The following is a 25,829-nucleotide window of genomic DNA, read 5'->3' as shown; positions in this document are numbered from 1 at the left end:
CTCTCTCTCTCCATTACACTGTATCCTTTTCTTCAGTCTCCCTCTCTCTCTTTTTCCTATCTTTGCTCCTTCTTTCTGTCTCTCTGTATTCTTCTTTCTACACCTTCTTTTTCACCCCCTCTTTCTTCATCATTGTCTTGATACCCTTTCTTGTCTTATTTCCTTTTAATCTTTCTCTCTACCTCCCTTTCTTCACTCTTTCTTCTCATCTCTCTTTCCATCTTTTTATCCCTCTTTCTCTGTCCCCATAACTCTATCGCTTTTACTTTGTGCTCTTCTCTTTTTAACTCTTATCTTCTCTCTCTCCCTTTCTCTTTCTTCATCTCCCTTCTTTCTTTCCTTACTTTTTTCCCTCTCTTACTCATATTCTCTTTCTCTATCACTCTCCACCCCTATTCTCCTGTTCTTTCTTTCTGTTTTTTTTCCTGTAGCCCTCTCTTTTTCTCCATCACTCACTCACTCTATCACTCTGACTTTCTTTCATATTCTCCTCTACGTCCTCTCCATTTTGCTCTTTCTCCACCACCTTTTCTTCACCCTCTCCATTTCTCTCTCTCCCTGTATCCCACCCCTTTCACTTTCACCTTCTCCTTTTCATCACTCCCTCCCTTCATCTCTGTACTGTTGGCTGTATTTTGGAATAGGGCGGGTCTTTGTTTGCATTACAATGTGAAGTCAAGGATAAGGCAGGTGTCTAGCCTGTGTAAATTAAAGGCGTCTTGAACGAATGCAAGTGCAAGGACACCGCACTGAGACAGTGTGCATAAACATAAATTCGTGTCATATATTTATGGTGCAATAATACATTTTGCATGCATATCTCAACTCAGCCTGCACTGAAATGCACTGAATGTCTTTCATTTCCACAGGAATGAAATACATCAACAGTGTTACTGCCAAACAGTAGTAAACCAACAAAATTGTGTTGATTTCGTTCACGTGGAAATGATGCACAGCACTGTGTAAAAGTCAGAGACCACCCTTTGGTTTAATTAATTTCCGGTCAAAACATTGGCATTGGTTTTCAGGACATATTTCTGAGGAGATTAGATATAAGATCATGCACTTGCAAAAGGAGGAGCAAGTCAAAGGAAAACAATTTAAAAGAAAAAAAAATAGATGTAGAAAAGCTGCAGAGAAAATCGGACTAACGACTGGAAGACCTGGTAGACACCAAAACTGCCCCGATCAAATAACCTGCACTTAAAGCTTTCATCTGAGAGAGAGAGGAGAAAATCAAGTTGCTTCAGATCTGAAAACATCCACAGGTGTTTCTGACCATCCTTGCACTGTGAAAGACACCTCAGTGCTATGAGTCTGAAAGGATGTGTAGCTGTCAAGCCTTACTGAGAAAAGAAAGAAGTTTCTATTTTTCTTCTGACACTAAAAAGTAGCTTGTACTAAATCACGATTCTGACCAGAAATGAAATAAAAGAAGGGTGGTCTAAATTTTGCACAGCAGTGTATGTTTGAATTAAGTAACTGTAATGCATCACTCTTTTTATTGTGCTCAACTACTAATAGATGTGTTTCCTAAAACTTCTATTTGCCACATGTTGCGTATACTGTGCATGGTTGAGTCAGTGCCATGAGATCGAGCTCATATGACTTTTATCTTGTTTGATTGTCTCATTATCTCACACTACTTGTGGTGAACAGTGTTTATCGTTTTCTAGAATAGTTACAGGTATTTGTGCAAAATGCCAAAGTTTGATGTCTAAAGCCGAACATTTTTGACAGAGTTCTGTAAGTATGTGAAGAACTGTTGTAATTTTTCTAAGCCATCTTGTCTTACCACATTTTTAAATAAAGCATGGATGTCTTGTGACGTTAGACGTGGTCAGAAGGACTGTATATTGGTTGCTAGCAGACAGTACCATTGGAGTGATTTGTTCACTTATAGAAGCATATCAGTTTCAATATTAAAAGGAAATTGTTATATGTAAAACCTGGTCCTTATTATGTATGTTCACATTTCCCACTCATATACACAGTGTTGAGCTCAAAATGAAAATTCTAATTCAGTACTGTGATATTAATTTGCCATTTGGTGAATTAATACTGACATTTCATTTACACAAAGTTCTAGATGCTTTACAAGCAGCTTTAGTTTCTTTAAAATGTGTTTCCAGAACTGCATATATATGCCAAATGTGATTATGCAACAATGTTGGTAAAATGATAATTGAAATGTAATTTACATGCATTTTCTCTAATAATGCATTTAAATTGCAAAGTCAAAGAGAACATCAAGCAAAATGCTGTTGGCCCTGTTCTGACGGGATGATGCAAAGTCTATAGCTCACCCTCTAATTTTGACACTGATGTGGCACCATGAAAATGAACATGCAATCTGTTTGGATGTATTTTCAAAGGCATTTGGATACAGAATAAGCACATTAGGTGAGGTTATATGATTGCAAAGAGGAAAAGCGCTGCTTCCCATTTACATTTTGAATTTTGCCCTCTTTCTAGCTCAGTGTTCTCTCTGATAATGCAATTTAATTTGGGCAGTCATGGGCTGGAGGTTAGGGAACCAGCCTCATGACCAGAAGGTCGCCGGTTTGATCCCCAGAGCCGATAGCACACGACTGAGGTGTCCTTGAGCAAGACACCTAACCCCCAACTGCTCCCCGGGCGCTGCGGATTGGGCTGTCCACTGCTCTGGGCAAGTGTGCTCACTGCCCCCTAGTGTGTGTGTGTGCTCACTAGAGTGTATGTGGTGTTTCACTGTGCAGATGGGGTTAAATGCGGAGGTGGAATTTCCCCGTTGTGGGACTAATAAGGGCTCTTAATCTTAAATGCATTAGTGAGTGAAAATGCATATTAGATAAATTACCATTTTGACACCATTGTTGCATAATCACATTCAACGCAAATATGCATTTCTGGACATACATTTTAATATAAATAAAGTTTTTCATAAAGCATCTAAATCTGTGTAAATTAAATAGCAATACTACTATATGCATACAAGCCAAATGGCAAAATTGCAATACTGAAATTAATTTTCATTCAATTCATCTCAGTTGAGCTTGAACTTGCTTATATTATAAGTGGGAAATTTAATTACAAGTATAAAAATGCATCATATTAATAATACTAAGTAAAAATAAGAGATATTGTACTTTTAAGCATAAGAGCTACTTCTCTAAGTCTTAGAAGCACGTTTTCTTAAAAGCTAGCACCTGATTGTCCATTTTTATCATGGTCTCTTGTGTTTTCAGGCTTTCCATTTTGCCCCCTTTAGCTTTTATCATGTCTGACTATATGCTGATGAAAGTACACTGCAATGAAAGCAGGTCTGGAAAGAGGAGGTGAGGGAATGCACCCACTTTATTTAATTATAGTATTATCCCTTGTTATCTCTTTATTCTGTAGTGTAATGTGAGGTGTGAGGTGGTGGGAGGGTGCTGAGGGGGATATGAAGGGACCGCTGAAAGCTAAGAGAAGAAGTACAGGCTATTCTCAAGCTCAGCATCAGCCGTCTGATCATCCTGGCCTGCTTTGGTCACTTTCTTCAGAAGCTTCGAACGAGGCATCAGTCTCTTGCCAGTCTGAAAGAGAAATGACAATCTTTTAAAGGGACAGTATGATGAAAAATAACATCTACACAGTTTTACCTTTCCTCAAAGGTCATAGGCTAAGACATTTGTTGACATTGTTGATAGTGCAAAGATAACAAATGCATTTTGATATTCCAGTTACATTCTACAGGAAACATGCTTTTCAGTGATATATGACATGAAATGGTTGGGAGAAATGTGGGCACAGATAAGCCTACATTAAAACTGGTAACACTTTAAACATACTGTTAAGATGGAAGTGGACACAAATTAGCAAAACATACTGCAATCGACATACAGCATTTCAGTTTTATTATTGGACAATTTTTTAAAAAGTGAAAGATATCATTTATCCAAAAATATGATAAATGAATAATGGTTATTATATTTGCCTTAGACTTGATATGTTTGTTGACAAATAATCTTCTACTATCTACAACCCCAATTCCAATTAAGTTGGGACATTGTGTAAAACATAAAAACAGAATACAATGATTTGCAAATCCTTTTCAACATATATTCAATTGAATACACTACAAAGACAAGATATTTAATGTTCAAACGGATAAGCTTTATTGTTTTTGCAAATATTCACTCATTTTGAATTTGATGCCCGCAACACGTTCCAAAGAAGTTGGGACAGGGGCATGTTTACCACTGTGTTACACCACCTTTCCTTTTACCAACACTCAATAAGTGTTTGGGAACTGAGGACACTAATTGTTGAAGCTTTGTAGGTGGAATTCTTTCCCATTCTTGCTTGATGTACAACTTCAGTTATCTGTTTGAACATTTAATATCTTGTCTTTGTAGTGTATTCAATTGAAAATAGGTTGAAAAGGATTTACAAATCATCGTATTCTGTTTTTATTTATGTTTTACACAACGTCCCAACTTCACTGGAATCGGGGTTGTACTACTGTATGGTATATTGAAGTATTTCACACTGTTGCACTCTGGCATGCTGAGAGAACCTCTGGGAGGTTAAACATTACATCTGTCATCTGTATGTAATACACAGAAGAGGCAGGGAGTTTTGTCAGACAGAGATCTGTGTGTAATTAGAGTGATATATGTATGATTAGTGTGGGCTCACCGGCTTTTTAATGTCAGCCATGGCTCTATGCATCATCCTTCTCTGGCGTTCCTCCTGGGCGAGCTTCTGCAGGTGTGCTCTCTCCTCTCTTTCTCTGGAACACGAGAAAAATCATTCAGAAACCTATATGTAGGCCTATAGTCATTAGGCTAGGGTCACACTTATTAATTATTAGTCTAAGACCTCTGGTCTTAATTAGTTTTTGTCTTTCATGACCTGCTGAATGCGATTTATACTGATAACACCACTGATTTTAAATCAGAACTGTTGTTGTAAGAAGCTTGGTTATAGAACACTGTATCACCTTAGAATGAAACAAGTTTAACATTTTTTTTTATTTGAAAAAGTTTTAAAAATGTTGGAAGAATTCAGTTCAGAAAACACAGGCTTGGTTCTTGACTTTTCAATGCACTTGCATTTGTTAAATTAGGTGCTTACATATATATCCATATGGGACATGTAATTATTACATATAGGTATTCACAATTTCACTGTTTTCCTTCACATTGTTTGTAAATTTCATGAAGAATGGATCAAAACAAGTGGCCCCAAATGACTTGGAAAAACGTCTGGACGTCTGGTTCCAATGACTTGTAATAAAAGTAAAGCAGGTTTTTTCCTTTACCTGTAAATTTTGGAGATCCAAGGTTTTCTTCAGACAACAGTCATATGTAAATATATATATATTTGCATATATATATGGCTTGTTAACACCAATAGCTAATCAGCCAATCACATTGCCGTAGAGGTGGTCAAGACAACTTGCTGAAGTGCAAACCGAGCATCAGAATGGGGAAGAAAGGTGATTTAAGTGAATGTGGCGTGGTTGTTGGTGCCAGGCAGGCTGGTCTGAGTATTTCAGAAACTGCTGATGTACTGGGATTTTCACGCATAATCATCTCTAAGGTTTACAGAGAACGGTCCGAAAAAGAGAAAATATCCAGTGAGCAGCAGTTGTGTGGACGAAAGTGCCTTGTTGAGTTGAGAGGTCAGAGGAGAATGGGCAGACTGGTTTGAGATGATAGGAAGGCAACAGTAACTCAAATAACCACTTGTTACAACCAAGGACGGCAGAATACCATCTCTGAATGCACATGTCGAATCTTGAAGAAGATGGGCTACAGCAGCAGAAGACCACACCGGGTGCCACTCCTGTCAGCTAAGGACAGGAAACTGAGACTACAGTTTGCACGGGCTCACCGACACTGGACAATAGAAGATTGGAAAAATGTTGCCTGGTCTGACGAGTCTTGATTTCAGCTGCGACATTCAGATGGTAGGGTCAGAATTTGGAGTAAACAACATGAAAGCATGGAGACATCCTGCGTTGTATCAACGGCTCAGGTTGGTGGTGGTGGTGTAATGGTGTGGGGGATGTTTTCTTGGCACACTTAGTAACCACTTGAGCATCGTTTAAATGCCACAGCCTACCTGAGTACTGTTGCTGACCATGTCCATCCCTTTATGACCAAAGAGTACCCATCTTCTGATGGCTACTTCCAGCAGGATAATGCACCATGTCACAAAGCTCATATCATCTCAAACTAGTTTCTTGAACATGACAGAGTTCACTGTACTCCAATGGTCACCACAGTCACCAGATTTCAATCCAATATGGGATGTGGTGGAATGGGAAATTTGCATCATAGATGTATATATGTGTGTGTACGATATGTATGAGTTTACATTCTGACACAGGTTTGTTTTTGTGTGTGTGTGTTTCCTGTACGCTCTAACCGGATTCTCCTCTCTTTGGCTTGTGCTCTCTCCACTGAGATCAGCCTGTCTCTTGGCAGTGTCTCGGCATGCTCCAGCAGCTCGCTCAGCCGCCACTCAATGGTTGTCAGCATCTGAAGTGTGCTCTGACCCCCATCACTCAGGCCCAGACAACTCCTGTACACCTCCGCCACCTTCTTCCTCAACTTCTCCAACATCAGGTCCTAGAGAGAGAGAGAGAGAGAGAGAGAGAGAGAGAGAGACAGACAGACAGACAAAGTGACTCAACTTCACTATTAGCCTTCCCTACTGACTATGACAGTGTTGAAGCACTGCCCCCTAGTGGAGGCAAATATGTAAGTCATTCTTGTGTGTTTGCTTCTTACTTATTTATAATACTATTAAGATATTATAATATCCTGACATTTTCATGTCTACAACAAGCTTTCCATTTTCCAACCTCTCTTTATTATGTAGAATTAGAGTTAGAAGAGTAAGGCTGGTTTTGTTGCTGTGCCTTTGAGAATGATATATATAAAAAAAGCTCTGTTCTGATTAGCTGCCTAGTTCAGAGTTCAGAGCGCTACAAACTCATTTTGTTTCTCCTGGATTGATTGATCTCTGAATCATATTTTCCACTCCAGACTTTGTGTGTCTGTTTGTTTTTCAAACATTGTCAGGGTAAAAATTTTCTAAGTAGAAAAAGCTGAGACGTGCATGGGGAACCTTCCTTGTCAAAAACGGCAAAGAGTATCATTAAAAATATATCACACACAAAAGTCCAATTAGTGAAAATGCTTTTCCATTGTATTATTTATATTTTACATTTAATTCAATTTTTCATTACAAATGATGTAAACAAAAAAATCAATTTCAGAATTTCTTAATATGTGGTTTATTTGGTTGGTTTGTCCCCATTTTGTAAATTTTATTTTGAACGGACCAAAATAAAGAGCCCATATATATATATATATATATATATATATATATATATATATATATATATATATATATATATAAAAATAAACACACACAAAAATATTCGGTCATCTGCCTTCGCACGCATATGAACTTGAGTGACATCCCATCCTTAATCCATAGGGTTTAATATGGTGTCAGCCCACCCTTTGCAGCTATAACAGCTTCAACTCTTCTGAGAAGGTTTGCCACAAGTGAGTGAGTTTATGGGAATTTTTGACCATTCTTTCAGAAGCGCATTTGTCAGATACTGATGTTCGGCGAGAAGGCCTGGCTCGCAGTCTCCACTCTAATTCATCCCAAATCGGGTTGAGGTCAGGATTCTGTACAGGCCAGTCAACACCAAATTCGCTCATCCATGTCTTTATGGACCTTTATTTCTGCCCTGGTGCGCAGTCATGTTGGAACAGGAAGGGGCCATCCCTGAACTGTTCCCACAAAGTTGGGAGCATGAAATTGTCCAAAATCTTTTGGCCTGCTGAAGCATTAAGAGTTCTTTTCACTGCAACTAAGGGGCCGAGCCCAACGCCTGAAAAACAACCCCACACTATAATCCCCCTCCACCAAACTTTACACTTGGCACATTGCAGTCTGACAAGTACCGTTCTCTTGACAACCGCCAAACCCAGACTCATCCATCGGAGCGCCTGACGAGGAGTGTGGTTTGTCACTCCAGAGAACATGTCTCCACAGCTCTAGAGTCCAGTGGCGCCGCTTTACACCATTGCATTTGATGTTTTGCATTGCGCTTGGTGGTGTAAGGCTTGAACGCAGCTGCACAGCCATGGAAACCCATTCCATGAAACTCTCTGTTCTTGAGCTTATCTGAAGGCCTCATGAAGTTTGGAGGTCTGTAGTGATTGACTCTGCAGAAAGTTTGTGACCTCTGTGCAATTTGCACCTCAGCATTTGCTGACCCCACTGTCATTTTACGTGGCCTACCACTTCATGGCTGAGTTGCTGTCGTTTCTAATCGCATCCACTTTGTTATAATACCACTGATAGTTGACTGTAGAATATTTAACAGCGAGGAAATTTCACAACTGCACAGGCGGTATCCTGTCATGGTACCATGCTGGAATTCACTGAGCTCCTGACAGTGACCCATTGTTTCACAAATGTTTGTAGAAGCAGTCTGCATGCCTAGATGCATAGTTTTATGCACCTTTGGCCATGGAAGTGATTGGACCACCTGAAATGATTGACCTGACTGAATACTTTTGGAAATATAGTGTGTATATATATATATATATATATATGTATACACTGATCACGCATTACATTATGACCACCTCCTTGTTTCTACACTCATTGTCCATTTTATCAGCTCCACTTAATAAAAACTCCAGGGGCACTGTTGTGTATGTTACTGCAGTGCTAAGAATGATCTACCATCCAAATAGTACCTTCTCTGTGAGGGTCCAAGGGAGTCCTGACCACTGAAGAACAGGGTAAAAGGGGGCTAACAATGTATCAGAGAAAACAAAGTGCACCTATATAGTAAGTGGAGCTGATAAAATAGACAATGAGTGAGGAAAAAAGGACGTGGTCATAACGTTATGCCTGATCAGTCTATATATATGCGTTGCTGTGTGGGTGTTTCTGCTTGTTAAATCACCATATATCATTAGAATAGATGCAAATAAACATAATTTCTTATTTGGAAACAAAAGTAGTCTTTAGCTGAGCTAGTTTGAAGAACAAAGTTAGCTTCCTATTGATCACAAATAAAACTGGGCTTCCTAAAGGACTGGCTTGGAAATGGCATATTGACAGACAACTACTCTGTGCTGTGGTAATATTATAAACCATTATTCTAATTGTAGTGTTTAAAATGTTACTGCCCAGAAACACAGCTTTTTAAAATTGATTTCTCTGATGCCCAAAACTTTTGCACAATGCTGTACATGTTGATGTGTTTCACCTGGTCCTTCGCTTTGTACTCGCCAAATGAGAAGAGTCTAGATTTGAGCTTCAGATCTTCTGTTGTCTCTTTCTCTCTCTGGATGGCATGAGTGAAGATATCGACCTGCTGAGCCAACTGAGCTATCTCCTGCTCCCTACACACACACACACACACACACACACACACAAAAAAACTCAGTGTAAAATACACAAAGGGTTTACTGTGCTGTGGTGAAGGGTGTGGAAGTATTTACATTTCAGTGACCCACTCATTTAACATGCAGCCAGACTCATTACAACAAATTGCAGAACTAAGCATGATTATAATTCAGTTGTTCTCACACTCTCTTGCATGTGTTAATAATTCGTACATTCGCTTGCATCTGTTGTTCATGTTAATGCAGAACTCGTCCAAATCCTCATCCATCTCAGCTGTGTTTTGGATCTGAATCACGCTCTGAAACTTCAACTCCTCTAGAAGGTCCAGCAGCTGCTGGCTGTCTGTGAAGTATATCTCAGGATCCTGCACACAAATACACCCCAAACATGCACAATATAATAAAAAATAGTACTAAAATTTTGTATTTCTTTATTGTTGTTTTTCTTTTTTTTGTTACATAATTTGTTAAACTGGTCATTTTTTTTTTCAAATTTTCATGAAGAATATGACAAAACTACAAACATCTTGTTAATCTTCTATTCAAAGTGTCCTGTAAAATTGCTTGTTTGAAAAGGGAAGATGTTGATTACTATTTATTTACTTAAAATTATTTCATTCTCATGGAAAAATGTTTTTACTCATTTTTAAATAATAGAATTTCTTGTAGTATGTAAACATTACCAAAGTTCCAGAAAGTACCCAATTCCCAGTTCATGCACTACGTTACTAAAACTAATCTTTTTATTTTCATTGTTTGTATAATGTCACAAAACCAACATTTACATAATCCAGGCCTATCCAGCCTACAGCAGTTTAGCCCTGCCAACTCATACAAAAATGTTTTAGCCCAGCAGCTCAAAAGAGTTGCAATACAGGGCAACCAATTGGACCACAGCTAATTTAACAACAGTCTGTAAAGAAATCAGTCAGTCAGTAAATTTTAGACAGACAATGTATTAAACACAGTCTTCTTTTTTCATTAAGAAGAATAATGCTACTGTGCAGTGCATATGTGAACTAGACCTGCTGTTAGCATGGCACTTATTCATTTTAAAATAGACATGTTTGATCTGGTGTAGTTATTACAAGAGGAAGAAATGAAACACAGCTGGAGTCTGACCTCATAGTGCTCCATGTTTTCCATGACTTCTTCAACGACTTTAGCCATCCACTTCCTGTTAGGACAAGATCAATAAGTTTAAAAGCCCTTTTGGAGATGGATTAGTTTTGTCATGGGTTGTATGGGGTTTTAATCCAGTATGTGTGTAGTTTTACAGTCTGACAGTAATAATTGTGGAGGGATTTTTATCCAGTATGAATCTGCAGTGTGTGTAGTTTTACAGTCTGACAGTAATAATTGTGGAGAGATTTTTATCCAGTATGAATCTGCAGTGTGTGTAGTTTTACAGTCTGACAGTAATAATTGTGGAGGGATTTTTATCCAGTATGAATCTGCAGTGTGTGTAGTTTTACAGTCTGACAGTAATAATTGTGGAGTGATTTTTATCCAGTATGAATCTGCAGTGTGTGTAGTGTTTACAGTCTGACAGTAATAATTGTGGAGAGATTTTAATCCTGTATGAATCTGCAGTGTGTGTAGTGTTTACAGTCTGACAGCAATAACTGTGGAGATATTTTTAATCCAGTATGAATCTGCAGTGTGTAATTTTACAGCCTGATAGTAATAATTGTGGAGACATTTTAATCCAGTATGAATCTGCAGTGTGTGTAGTTTTACAGTCTGACAGCAATAACTGTGGAGATATTTTAATCCAGTATGAATCTGCAGTGTGTGTAATTTTACAGCCTGATAGTAATAATTGTGGAGAGATTTTAATCCAGTATGAATCTGCAGTGTGTGTAATTTTACAGCCTGATAGTAATAATTGTGGAGAGATTTTAATCCAGTATGAATCTGCAGTGTGTAATTTTACAGCCTGATAGTAATAATTGTGGAGAGATTTTAATCCAGTATGAATCTGCAGTGTGTGTAGTGTTTACAGTCTAACATGTGAATCTGCAGTGTTGTTATTGTTATTGAATGCGTCCTATGGTGTGATTCTGATGTGTGCATCCAGGTTATGACCTCACAAATTCTGCTGGAAAACTAAACACAAAATTAAACAGATACTTTATTCCACTTATTATGTACCATATTACAGGAAATCCTCTGGTGAACTAATCCAGCTCTCACAGTGTTAAAAACAGATGGCCTTATAGGTATAGAATAAAAGATGTGTATGACATCGCAATTTGATCGCACTTACGGTTTGATGCTGACCTTGATGCTTATATTCTGTCCGTGGGCCTGGGCCTTTGTGGTGGTCAGTGGCTGATTGGACACAAAGTCTCTGCCTGTGAGGGTTTATTATATAGAAGTCTGGAGTTATTACAGTTGTTTCACTACAATATTAAACAAAATTACATAATTAGAGAAATAATTAATAACATTTGCTGTGAATGTACATTCTTTGAGTGGACTGGATTTAAATAGTTTGTTGTGATTAATGGCTTGTTAACATCAGCAATAACTGCAACAAAGGCTGATAATGAAACAAAACGTAAGAAGGTTTCATGGTGCATACCTTGGGGCTTCTAGAAGGCCTTAATTTTCAGCCAGAGTTTGCACAGAGAAAGTCTGCGAAACTCTAAATCTTTTCAGTTCATCGTCATGGTCCATCATAATGCTTAAAAAACTGTTTTGAAAAATGTAATGAAGTGTTCCATAAATCACTGAGCTGTGTCGTCTTGTGTTACAGCAAACTTTATGTTGCTGCTTAATTTAGTATGTGTGATGTAGAGTTTCAGTGGTTTGGGGTTTGGTGGTCTTTTGCACTAGAATGGCACTATGAGTCCTTGTACACTGAAAAAGTGGACATACGTCTGGCTAGTTGGACAGACTGTGCTTGCTGAGTAGTGGTGTGCAGAGCCAGTTCACTTTCTTTGGCAGCTGCCTTGATCTTCTCAGCAGTCTGCTTTCGGATTCGCTGCTTCTCCTGCCACTCAGGAGGTGATAGCTTTAGCAGAAAGTCACGGTACATCTTGTACTCCTTCAGAATCTCCTCTTTCTTGGAAATGTCACTGGGGATACATTGCACATTAAACTCCATTGTTCCAGTTTAGAAATGAAAAGAAAAAATCTTTTCTATTACTAATATCATAGAGTTAAACTGTAAACAGCCCATGTTTATTTATTTATTTATTTCAAACCAATGTTTATGTACAACAGCCCTAATTCCTTTTTCATACAGCCAATTTCTGACTTCACTTTTTTCCTTGGAATTCCACAGGCTGCTTTACTGTGCCTTTAAAACTAATACATGCAAATGACCCTTGTTCTAAATAAGTAGTTGTGCAGGAAATATAAAGAATCAACTGTTAAATATAAATGCCAGCCACTCCTTTTGGACATGTGAATTCCTTGAAATGCCATAATGGTACTTTTGCTTCCTGACAGTCAGGAATAGCACAATGTTCAATTACTTTTTCCACATTATCCACTCCTGTAACTCTGTTCCAGACTGTCTGCAGTGACAACATGCCTTAATGCTTGAATGTGGACATCCATCCATTTACACGTCCATATGTAAACGTGTTCATGGTTGTGACATCACAACAAATACAAAATGGGTCATTTTTGCTGATTAGTTTTCATATTTGGACTGTATGGACTGGGGAGTGAATAGTTTAGAAACTTTCACAATGCTTACATACTGTATGAATGTTTTATTTCAAACAAAAAAGCTTTCGTATTAAGTATATGCGCCTAAAATGAAAAGTATTCACTGTGACACTATGGCAGTGTTTCCAGTCAGCAAGGAATTGTTAAGAAATTATTATTGTGATTTGTGAGCTGTTTATGTTAAACTAGGTGGTATGAAATGTCAAAGCAGCAGGATCGCTGGTGCTACTTGACCCCTCACAGTGTCCACTGCTAGGTTGACAGTGATGAATTGCTGTGTGGCTACTGAATTGCCAGGTTACCTTTTAACTGCCATTATTTTGCCATGGATTTGCTTGATCTCTGTCTTTTTCTCCAGTTTGGCTTTGACCTCGTCCTCAGCACTGCAACATCAAATCATTTAATTGTTAAATAATATCCTTGGCAGTCAACATTTGCAATTATTTCCTTTCAAAGCCTTTTCTGAATTTATTAGGTACACCTAACTTGTACTTAGCAAAGCAATGACACTGGCATGGCAGTGGCTTTAAAGCAATATGCCACAAGAGGCCTTGTGATACTGTGACTTTATCATGTTAACAGACAAATTAATATATGATAATTTTCAGTAAAATATTTAAGTTCTGCAGTTTCTGAAGGGAAGGGATCATGCTCTGCTTCAGAATGTCACAGTGTATGTTCGAATTCATGTTTCCCTCAACCGCAGCTCCCCAGTGCCAGCAGCACTCATGCTGCTCCAGAACATGATGCTATCACCAACATGCTTGACTGTAGACAAGAGACAGTTCTCTTGGTACTCCTCACCAGGGCACCTGCAGCTCAGCCAATCTGCTAGGTTGAAAGCAGAGCACCACCGAAAAATATCTGGCCAAGAGCGGAAGAACCTGAGCACCGATGAAGGGCGAAAGGATGACTAAGATAAACTGTGCATCAACAGGTGAGCTGCAGTACACCAGCAACTGTGGAGCTACAAAGTAGCAGTTTAAAACAAAGTTGCCAACAAGATGTAGAAACCCTAACGACACTGCTGTGCCTGATACACTTATTACAGCACTTTACAACACACGCTACCACATTAGTGTCACTGATCTGCTGAGAATGATCCACCACTCAAACATTACCTGTCAGTGGTGGTCCAATGGTGGCCCATTTGCACTGAGTAGAGGGGGGCTGACAAATTATGCAGCAACAGATGGACTGCAGTCTGTAACTGTAACTCTTTAGAGTTCACCTTTATGGTACACACTTAAACACAATGGTTCTTTAAGAAAATGGTTCTGCATAGAACCATGAACACTTAAAGATCCATTTCCATGATGAAAGAGTTGTTTGCAAGGTGAATGATCCTTCAGATTGATGGAGAATGTGCTGTAGATGGTTCTCTATTGAACCTTTTTCAAAAACATTAGAAATAAAACCATCTACAGCACATAAAAGGTAAACAATAAAATAATAAATTGGCAATTCTGTGTATATTATTTGCTCATTCCAAAGAACTAGAGCTCATAGCATACATTTTTATGGACTGCACCAAATTCCAGTCACACTCCTTGAGGAACTCATCAAACTTGCATATATCTTCGTCCAGAAGCTTCTCAGCTAGGGTCAGCCTCTCTTCCTCCAAGGCAGCTTCCTCCATCAGCGCGTCAATGGTTCCTTGCCTCACATCCAGAAACAACTGAAGAGAGAAAGAAAGAGAGGAAAGCTGAGGCGCCAATCTCTTCACAACAGTAGGTCAGAAGGTCAGAGAGAGAGATGATAAACTTAGAGCAAGGATTGACATTGCATTAATATTTGTAGTTTATTTGTCATTGTCCTTAAGTATCATGCTGCATTTACATGTTGGGGTTAATGTTGTTGTGCACCTTGTAACAGACTTGGTGACCAGTGCTGGCATGCAGCAGTGTAAAGGTTGCCATGGCAATAGTGTCATTTCTGCCTGTGCAGTTAGCCACTGTTTTATCCTAAAGTTGTTTTTATATACACACTGTTGTTTTCATTGAAATTGGGGTTTTGTTATACATGCATAACTAGAACCACTGGGTGCTTGTGTTTTAAAAAAAATCTGGTTTATTCCACCTATTCAGCTGACTCTCAGTCAGTGGAACGTTTATTGCTGGTGGTGGTAGAAATTCTAGCTTGGCTGATCCACTGAAAACCATCTATTGTTGTCAACCATCTATTTCCAACATGTCATTGCAGCATTAGCATGTTACATGTCTTTGTTAACGTTGAAAAGAGTGCTAATCTGCAACAATCAGTTTGGGCCATAAATGTCAAAATGCAAAAAAATATAATTAAACTTCTATAAATAAATAAAACCTCTATAATAATACTAATCTCTGCTAGCACCCTTATGGGATGTATGTTATGCTAGTGCTAATATGTTTGTGAGTTCAGATCATGCCTTGAACATGGTGGTGGTAGTATGAGGGAAGACTGACTGAGGAAGGGGTAGAACTCTGAGAACTTGGTCTGGAGTTCTAGGCTGCCTTTGCCTATAGCTAGAAGGCCACAGCCCCTTTCATATCTGTAGTAGGACTGATGTAGGACTGAGGAACAGGGAGGAAATGAGGAGGCAGAGCAGATTGTGCACAATTAATAGAAGGTGAGCATCTGAATTTTAGGGCATTAGATTGGAAGAAGGAGGGGTTTTGGGCATGGTCCTCCCCCCAAACTTCAATTATAAAATAGCTACAAAGCTAATGATTCATATGACCGTTTGGCCATTCTAGATTAAACACGGACATGCCATTTGGTTTAGCCAAAGTAGGAAAGCTCCAAAGAGAAAAAACAACTCAGCAGTACTGACGAGCTATTGGCTCAAGCCTAGCGTGCTTTTGTTTTAATCATTTTTTTGAGAGAAAGAATAAAAGGTCTCTGCCCATTGCCACCACCTCCCCTGTACTCGACCTACTTATACCCTCCAGAGTATCACTGGCTGCGTTCACTATTGGTTTCTACTTATGCAGGTAATTAACGTGTGAGGCCTTCAGTTCAGTCTCATGAAGTCCTAACTAATCAGAGAGCTGGCATGACTGTATCTACCTAGATACCACAGAGAACACAACCCTGATTGGATCATTTTCTGTTAGTTGTTTAACCCCTTGGTTTCCAACCAAATCTTAACTATGAAATAAAAGTATTACTACAAACTTTCCAGAGCTTAAATTTTACATATATAATTATTTTTAAAAAATGTTATTTTATTTTTATATAAATTATTAGGCCTTCTCTAAAAGAAGAGAGTGTTATTGAATTTGAAGTGCCTGGAGTGAGCACAGTATGTCCCAATGAAGGTCCAGCGAGACAGCTCAGGGCACATTAGTCATGCTTCTAGCCATTTGGGGACTGATGCTTTTGACTGATCCACTACCTTTAAGTGTCTACATATTCATCACATGCTTATTTGTATTGGAAGAGAAACAACCAGACAACATCATCCAGCTCGGCCGGTTCAGCTGCTTTTATGAGGTAGCGGAAAGAAATGAGGAGAACATGTGGCCAGAAGGTGGCCTTTTAAAGAGGCCCAAACAAAAACTGTTTTGTCAGAGATTGGTAATAGGTCAGAGAAACTCTATTAGCTCAGGGAAACTTTGGGCAAACATAAATGGAGAAAGGGGCGTGTGGAGAACGAGTGCTCTGTAGAAAACATGTTCCTTCCTGGAGAAAAATGAACAACATGACGATTGGGCACCTCCATGTTTCCTATTACTTCATCTCCTGTTTTATAAAACCTAATGGTTTTATTCAATCAATGCTGAAAAACAGTGTCTGTCAGGTTACACAGAGCACAAGACTCAAATAAAGGCTCCTATATTATATATAATATAACTAATAACTGAGACATTGTTCACGAGAGTTTTGAGATAAAGTTTGGCGAAAAAAGTTTTTTAAGCATATTCATGCTGAAGAGGTACTTGCAGGGCTTTCAAAGGTGAAATAGTACCCCACTATGTTATCATTATCAACTCATACAATGCACTTGCCCTGCTCAGTAAAATGTCCACTGTAGAGTCTTACCTTCAGCTGAAACGTCTCTCTTTGGTTTGCAATGTAGTCATTGAGGCTTGTCTTATCACTGTGGTCTGAAGAGAAGGAGAAGAGATTAAGGAAACATTTATGTACATGGAATGTGATGGTGCTGAAGGGGCTGCAGTACTCCCAGGGTTTAGTACTGCTAAAATAATGAAATAATATGTGGGTAATTCTACAGAAACATCAATTTTAAAACTACTTTTAATAAAACAACTTTTAACAATTACACCTTCTTGAGTCGTCAATTTAGCAATATTGTTTTTTAAAGCAATTACATAGGATTCCAAGCACCACAGAAGTGCTTGTCCCGAGTCATGTATAAATGAGTGCCATATTTTGAAGTTAAAAAACATTTTTTTGCAATTTTAACTGCAATAATCTATACATGACTATGGACTATATTAATTAAATGACAGAAAGATAACAACTGCCAAATAAAAATGATAAAATATATAATAAAGTTGTTGTCCCCAATAGTCATGTCACTGGTGTTACAGTGTAACAAAGAATCTCTTATTTTGAAATGAAAATCATGCTGATGACATCACTTGACTTCCTTTTACTTATTTTCTGAGGATCCATGATGGTAAGTCTTACATGGTAAGTCCACAGTGTCTTTTCATTTAGCTCGTGATTTCATATGAAGCTTTTAGTTAAAGTCACTGGAGTGACCTACTTCATTCTGAAGTAATGGTGAAAAAATAGAATACAAATGGATTAAATTACATATTTTAGTGGACATTTCATGATTGACAACATATGGTTTGATGCTCTGTAGCAACCATTTTGTAAAATGCATTTTTCATTGAAAATATCACTGGTGTTTCTGTCACTGGAGTTACCTTTCTTATGTGTAACACCAAACACCTATGGATAGATAGAAAAGTGGGTGTTTCTGTAGAATGACCCATGTACAAATATTTGCCTATTATAAATGAGTGTGTATACACAAAAACCAGATCAGCTCCACTTCCTATAATAGCTGCACTTTGTAGTTCTACAGTTACAGACAATAGTCCATCTGTTTCTCTCATACTTTGTTAGCCCCCTTTTACCCTGTTCTTCAGCGGTCAGGACCCCAATGGACCCTCACAGAGCAGGTACTATTTGGGTGGTGGGTCATTGTCAGCACTGCAGTAACACTGATGTGTGGTGGTGGTGTGTTAGTGTGTGTTGTGCTGGTCTGAGTGGATCTGACACAGCAGTGTTGCTGGAGTTTTTAAACACCTAAGTGTCACTGATGGACTGAGCATAGTCCACCAACCAAAAATATCCAGCCAACAGCGTCCTGTGACCAACGTCCTGTGACCACTGATGAAGGACTAGAGGATGACCAACAATAACTGCGCAGCAGCAGATGAGCTATCGTCTCTGATTTTACATCTACAAGGTGGACCAACAAGGTAGGAGTGTCTAATAGAGTGGACAGTGAGTGGACACAGTGTTTAAAAACACACCACCACTCTATGGATCTGATCTTTCACAAAAGATCAGACACAGCCAGTCTTTCAGCTGGTCCTTTTAGTACAGCAGTTAGGAACTCTTGTTAAGCATTTACACTAGCTTAGCAACTTTTGGTTCCCCATCACTGTGTTGTTTACTCACAATGTCTAAACACCTTTCTCAATTTAGGGTCCCTCTGCAGTGATTTATCCTCCTGGCTTGTGCAGGTAGTCTCCTCATCCTCCACCCACCGCCTCAGTTCCTGCTGAATGCTCAGACACTTGGCTCTAACACGGCCTTTATAAGTCAACTTCTCATGTGGCTTCATTATCTGCTCCTGACTACGCTCCTGGGCAGATCAAGTGGACAGTGATAAAGGTGTATAATAATAATGCCAAACTTATTATACTGCTATTATTATTATCAGTATTAGTAGTAGTAGTAATGTTAGATGTAGTAATATTGACATTATTACTAGTAGTAGTATTGATAGTAGTATTCAGTGAAGAAACATAACACAATATAATAATAATAATAATAATTATAATAATAATAATAATAACAACAACAATAATTGTCATAAAGCCATCTGTAGTAACCTACTATTATTATTATTATTATTATTATTATTAATAATAATAATAATAATAATAATAATAATATTAAGGGAAATTCCACTGATTTTTTCAAATTTCCTCATATTTTAGTCCTTAATATGAAGACAACATCATTCAGAGTGCTTTGATGTGAAATGATTCTTTGTAGAAACGTACAGACTCTGATTTCTTCACAGTGATGCTAATAGAAACCAGAGGTTGCAATGGCTACAACACAAATATAGCCATTTTATCTACTACTCAAAACCACCAGTGAACCTGTACATGTCTTCTGAGTTTCATATATCACTGCTGTCAGATCAAAACCTTGTATCTTCATTTTTGTCATTTTTCAGGATTTGGCATAATTTGAAAATGCCTGTTGCCCTTTAAATTGTATGTAAATTTCAGGATGAACAGACCAATAGAAATGGTACACAATTACTTAGAAAAATGTTTGGTTCCATTGACTTACATTAAAAGTAAAGCATGTTTTTTCCTTCTCCATTATGGAGATATGAGGTTTTGTTCCACCAACGGCAATATAATGTTGATAATTGTGAAACAGTGAATCTAAAAAAATTAAATTCAGGGACTATTTTGCCTTACAACACCCTGCATGTACCTCTCCACCATGAATGGTTAAAAATACACTTTTGCCCAAAAGCTTATCTCAAAGCTACCTGCCATAAATGAAGACTATCATAAATGTAACAGCTTTATGTGTGGCAGCTTTTAGAGGCATTAAACGCTTCAGACGTCTGGTTCCTATCTCCTTTACTGTGAAAAATTCTGACTTGGTAAGTTTTTCTAAAACAGAACATTTCACACTCTTACATATTAACCATTTATATGCAGAAAAATCAGTGGAATTCCCCTTTAAGCCTAAGTAAAGAAAATGTTCCACATAAAGATGTTAGATAGATTATAACCAGACACTAATATGCATTGCAGTGAGCAGTATGTGTTCTGACCAGCCTCCTTCTCTCCTCCTCCTGTTTCCTGAGCTGAAAGATGTCAATTGTGGGCAGCTTGAAGGGGTTCCTCCTAAAGGGTGGACCGTCACTCTGCGGCTTTACCTCTGCATTTAATAAGGCTCATGGTTACAGGAATGTCAGATTATCTCTTTAAGCTTTCATGCTTTTGCATTTTTATTACACAGTCTGTACTGACCACATTTCCTGAGAACTATAAAATTAGGCCAAGAAGTTTCACATGGCCACTCGTTCTGTCTGATGAACTTTTGTATGGATGTAAAGTAATCTGTTAAAACGTTACCTGACTGCGGTGGCTGGGGTTTGAAGCCAAAGGTGGAAGGTTCTGTAAGCCTCAAAGCTGCCTGGTTCACTGTGGAGTACAAACACATATACAGGCTAATTCATCTACTCTGCGTCTCTGAAATAGTACTAGCCACATTCTATTCTGGCGGGTTAGTACATGACTGGTTTATATAATGTAATATACAGAAATTTCTGTTGTGCTTTGCTGTATTTGAACCATGGCAGGATCTCTCTGACCTCTCTTCTGGTCTCTACAGTAATGAGCAGAGGGTAAGAGGCACTACTGCCTCCCCTCTACACACGTACAGCAAGTAAATGAGTGAGTGCAATGACACCCACGTAATGACAACTGACTTAAACCTGCATAAATGTTTAATAACATTAACAACCATAAACGACCAGCTGCGGTTGTTTTAAAGGCTACTTTTGTCCATTTTGATGTCATTTCACTTCAGCAAGTGTTATAATAGCAAAGCCTTCATTAATGTCTATAGGGATCATTCTGTTGTGATCTATTTAAACCCAAGACATTAGCTGAGATAATAATAAGCCAAATATTTAGAATATATATCATTATTTTTAGGGTACATCTTTTCAGGGAGTGTCTGTCCCAAATCATAACCCCTAAATTTACACTTGGTAAAAAATAGCTACATTTTTTTGGCCACTTTTTTTTCAATGCCATTTTTAAAAAAGATTTAAAGTGAAATTGAAAGATTTTCATTTTTCTTTGTTTAAATTTTAAACAAGAAAAAAAACTTGTACTTGTCCATGTACTTGTTCCAAAAAAACGCCGTTCCATGTTTTCTCGTTACTACCAAAACGCAAAGTTTTAGTCTGTAGCAGGAGTCTTATTTTAGTCACGACCCTGCATTTTAGAGCAGGAAGTGCGACTGCCTCCCTGTCCCTCATGGCCACATGGTGAGCAGTTACAGTTCATTGTTTTGCAGTAAATTTGTCCCAAAGTCTGAAAATCAGTGTGTAACATTGTGAACTGTCACTATCGAACACACATATTCTCCAATTAAGTTATTTGTGTTTTAATGAGAAATGTGATGATTTTGTGTGTACAACTGTTCAAAGCTGTGTTTGCTAGCCATGTGCTGGCTAGCATTTTTGAGTTCTGCTCCAAATGAGCTAAATTGGTCAGTTGGCAAAGTGTCAGCAATGTTATGATTGATTTAGTAATAGCAAATGATTAAAGGATAAGTTGACATGAAACAAAAGGACTTTAGTCTAAAGTGCAGTTCAGTTAAAAAGGTGCAAAATATGTTTTCATCTCTGACTTTGAACCAGTTTGGTAGAATCATCCATACTGGTTTATATCAGTTGTTATGAAAGGCTTGTGTAGGTGAAGCCTTAAGAAAAAGGATTATAGCAGTAAGAAAAACATTTCTTTGTGGAAAAATCTGCATTATTCAACCGTTACGATAAGTTAAGTCATTCAGAGTGGTTTCATATGATTGTTAAACATAAATGTGTCTTCTGAGTTTACAAAGGTAAAATAGAGGTAAATACAAAAAATAATAATGCATGCATTGTTTTAAAAAGCTTATCTCAACAACTTTTTCATGTAATAACTTGTTAAAAATCTCTGAGCTTTAAAACGTATGGTTTTGTAAGTTTTTCTAAAATGGTATATTTTACATCAAACCACTCAGAATAACATATAATGATTTCTTAATAATAATAAGTGGAATTGTAAGTGGTTTCAGTAGCAAGACATATCATTGCACATAAACTAAATCTAGACATAAATTAAAGTTCAAGAGAAATAAAGTAAAAGTATATCTATTGTTTTCTTTGGTGGCTACTTTTCCTTCTACTTGAGTCATTATTCAACTGAAGTAAAAGCAAAGTGTTTACCTGTGTGTGGCCTAATCATCATTGTCTTCAGTGTGCAGATGAAGATCAATCAGCAATTCTGACACCACTACAGACGACGCCAAAGCTTAAATCATGTTTTCAGCTTCGTTTATATTTGACTTCACATCTTTTTGTGGGTCTTCTTTTGTTTTAAAGCTGATAAATGTTGTAAAATCACAGAGACCTTGTGATTCACAGAATAAAAACTTCCCAAATCTGATTCTCCACCTCAGACCTGCTTATTATGACATCATTTATGGAATCTTAGTCAAAGCAGGTTTACAGAAACATCATAAAGTGTAATCCCCCCTCCCACCCCCTCTAGAATTTGCATTCCAGGCATCAAGCCCCGCCCCAGTCCTAGAATTGGCTTGTTGGAATGGCATCTTGTACTTTAAGCTCCCTTCCCAGCACTGCAGTTCACTACATAGACAGCTTAATGTATATTAAGCCCCTCCTCCTGTCCTGTTGGCTGGTAGTATCCAATTCTAGCACAGGAGATTTCATACTTATTTCAGTTGGCTTAGAGTTAATTACTAGCCATTGGTAGCGAGGCTTACCTGAAAACGGGTGGGAAATGAATTGCATTGCTGTCAAAACTCTGTTCTGTTTTTGTTTTTGAGACCCAGAGCTGCTCATTCATCACTCATTATCAGAACTAGAGCAACAACAACTGTGTTAACTGTTTCACCTGCACGTACTACAGTGTTTATTGTTTACAGTCAATCTAGTGCTGGGTGGCTGCAGTGCAGATCCCCCTAGCCCCCCCCAACCCCCCACCCCCCCGCTCCCTGATCCTGTTTGCTGAACTCTGGGCTTAGTGCAGGCCTGCTTGTTCACCAAAATATGTGCAAAAAGGTTCAAGAGGACAGAGAGGGAACTGTTTAACTGTTGCCCTTTCAACTTCACAAGATGTTTTCGTAGACTACGTACACTTTAAACACCAGGTAAGGACAATAATAATAATAATAATAATAAACAAACTACATGTATATCCTATGATATGATGCTTAATTCATATTTTATTCCATGTAATATTTTGCAATGTTTTGTATCATATTTGGCAAATATAAAATCATACAGACCTTATGAAACAAATGATAAATACTTCCCAAATTTGATTCCTCGGATTAATTTGTTGTAATTTTGTATATATATATATAATGTAATACACCATTACAAAATCAGTTGTTGTAAATAATTACAAAATAATAAAAAAAAATAGTCATTATTAATAATAATATTGCTATATTATTATTTTTAATTATTGTACTGGTGTTGTTACAATACTCATTTTATTATTATTATTATTGTTATACTGTAACAACAGAAGAATAGGAAGAATAATAGCAATAATACTGATATTACTACTACTACTAATACTTATTACAATATAATTTAATATTTTTATTGATGGTGTGGGTGGTGGTTGTTTTAGTAATACTGGTATTACTGCTATTCTTGTGTTGTTACAGTATTATTACAACTAGTAACACTAATGATAAGAATAATGCCTATTAATAATCATTATGTGTGGCTGCTATAAACTTTGTATTATTATGCAATTCATGTGTACATAACATGTACATTTATAATATAGATTGTATGGAATAAATCTACCAAATTTGTTCAAATTGACTCACAGCAAAAAATTTGTAATAAAAACAATTAAATATTCAGAGCTTAGATATTTACAAGGATTGTGTTGTGATCTATTTAACTGAAGAGTTAAACAGATCATTAACTGAAATAGTAATAAGCTAAACACATACAAAATCATCATTTCTTCTGTCTGTCCCAAACCCCAACCCCTAAATTTACACTTGTAGAAGTGATAGTTACAATTTTTGTCATTTTTTCCAGCGTTGATTTTAATACATCTTTTAGGTTTCTTTTCATGTCAAGTTGAAAGATTTAGAGTTGAGATTTTCATGAGAATAATTTAAAAATTCTAACCTGTTCATGTTGGTACTGAAGCATAAGGAGTTTTAGCACATAGGTACAGTAGTATTTTAGCCACACCTCTGCATTTTAAAGGAGGAAGCGAGACTGCATCCCTGTCCCTCATGGCCACATGGAGTTAGATCCAATTGATTTGAAGTAACTGTATCCCGAAGTCTGAAAATCAGTGTGTAACATTTGTAGAATGATCCCTACTGAAACACATACGTTTCTGTTTTAATAAACTTTATTATGACTGTTCAATGTCATGTTTGCTGGTCATGTACTGGCTAGTGTTTTGTTTGGAATCATCTGTTTTAATTAATAAACATAGTTAAGGTGTAGGGCCACTCAAAGCAAATCCATTTTAATCATTCAAACCAGTTAAAATTCAGAACTGGTTCAGTAGAATGATCCTCATATTCATTTTCTGCTTGGTGCTCAGTGGAGATGCTACACATTGCTTCACACATTGTTGATAGCTTTACTACAGGAGGGAATAACATCATTTTCCACCAGGAAAGCTCTGATGTGCTGGAAAAGGAAAGTGGCTATTGTAAGTGATATTCAGTATTATGATGCAGTTGTTGAGATTGAACGGATAAGTGAAGTACTTAGTGATATTCTAGCACAACTGTAAATGACCTTGTTTGTTTTCATTCTAAATCCCATGGTCAGTGGCCCTGGCCTTAAGGCAGCTTTTAGCAACTTGGGATTTGTTGTTCATCGTCATGGCTGTTTTCCAGGACTCACGCCATACAAAAGTTCAGTCAACAACCTTCAGAAACTCTCTAGGGTCCCTGTATTCAGCATTCAGCGTTAAAGTGGTGTTAAAAATGGTGCTGATTTCCAGGAATCATCTACAGTTTAATCGGAGATTCTTGCCTGATGGATGAATAGATCACATACACACCCACACAGACACACAAACACACAGCACACATAACCTAGTCAACTTGTTAGGGTAAGTGGGCGAAAGGCTGCATGATAATCCATTAAAGAGGATGACACTCTGGCCTGTTACAGAGACACACTAAGCTGTCTAAGACTGTATTAAACAGAGGGGCTCTGAGTGGCGGGCTGCATCAGCAGGAGCCATGCTGTGATTTCAATACACTTCTGAGTTCAGAAAACATATTACATAACAGTCTCAGCGCAGGTTTAACCTGGTTTGCTTTCCTGTGTTTAGATTTGGCCTTTTGCACCACTGGAGGAGGTCTTGGTCAATGAGAGTATTAAAAGGAGGAGAAAAACATCAGCAGTGGGCCTGCTGGGATGGGTATTACAGAAGTAGGCTGAGGTGCATTTGACCCCCTCTTCTAAAATTAGATCATGTGTATTGTACTGTAAAGCGAATCAAGTGCAAAACAAGACCTGATTGTGAGTCCAGTTCTCCACTAAATCAACACAAACTCCTGCACTGTTCCAGATGAACTCAGTTGTGATTAGGTAAAGCAGATTTTAACATTTGTTGCACAATGAAATGGTTAAAGTGTAAACAAAGTCAATCATCTAGAGTCTGAATTGTTCACAATGGTGGCAACAGGAACCAGACGACTGAA

The 25,829-nt window shown here is 37.8% G+C and overlaps 1 protein-coding gene across 1 annotated transcript; it reads right to left on the bottom strand.

Annotated features, from left to right (window-relative positions):
* Positions 1 to 3,443: 3,443 nt before the first annotated feature.
* LOC108432157 (cilia- and flagella-associated protein 100-like) lies at positions 3,444 to 21,774 on the bottom strand. The gene is made up of 15 exons (XM_017705826.1): positions 21,747 to 21,774; positions 20,459 to 20,527; positions 20,155 to 20,261; positions 18,747 to 18,933; positions 17,127 to 17,191; positions 14,618 to 14,781; positions 13,406 to 13,486; positions 12,303 to 12,502; positions 11,689 to 11,776; positions 10,542 to 10,596; positions 9,633 to 9,784; positions 9,281 to 9,416; positions 6,400 to 6,602; positions 4,663 to 4,756; positions 3,444 to 3,557 (listed from the first exon to the last, which is right to left on the bottom strand). Exons 1-15 carry the CDS (start codon positions 21,772 to 21,774, stop codon positions 3,444 to 3,446), a joined length of 1,743 nt encoding a protein of 580 aa, XP_017561315.1.
* Positions 21,775 to 25,829: the final 4,055 nt, after the last annotated feature.

Source organism: Pygocentrus nattereri, chromosome 9 (genome assembly GCF_015220715.1).
Source record: "Pygocentrus nattereri isolate fPygNat1 chromosome 9, fPygNat1.pri, whole genome shotgun sequence".
Lineage (NCBI taxonomy): Eukaryota > Metazoa > Chordata > Actinopteri > Characiformes > Serrasalmidae > Pygocentrus > Pygocentrus nattereri.
This window is presented reverse-complemented; position numbering and strand designations above follow the sequence as displayed.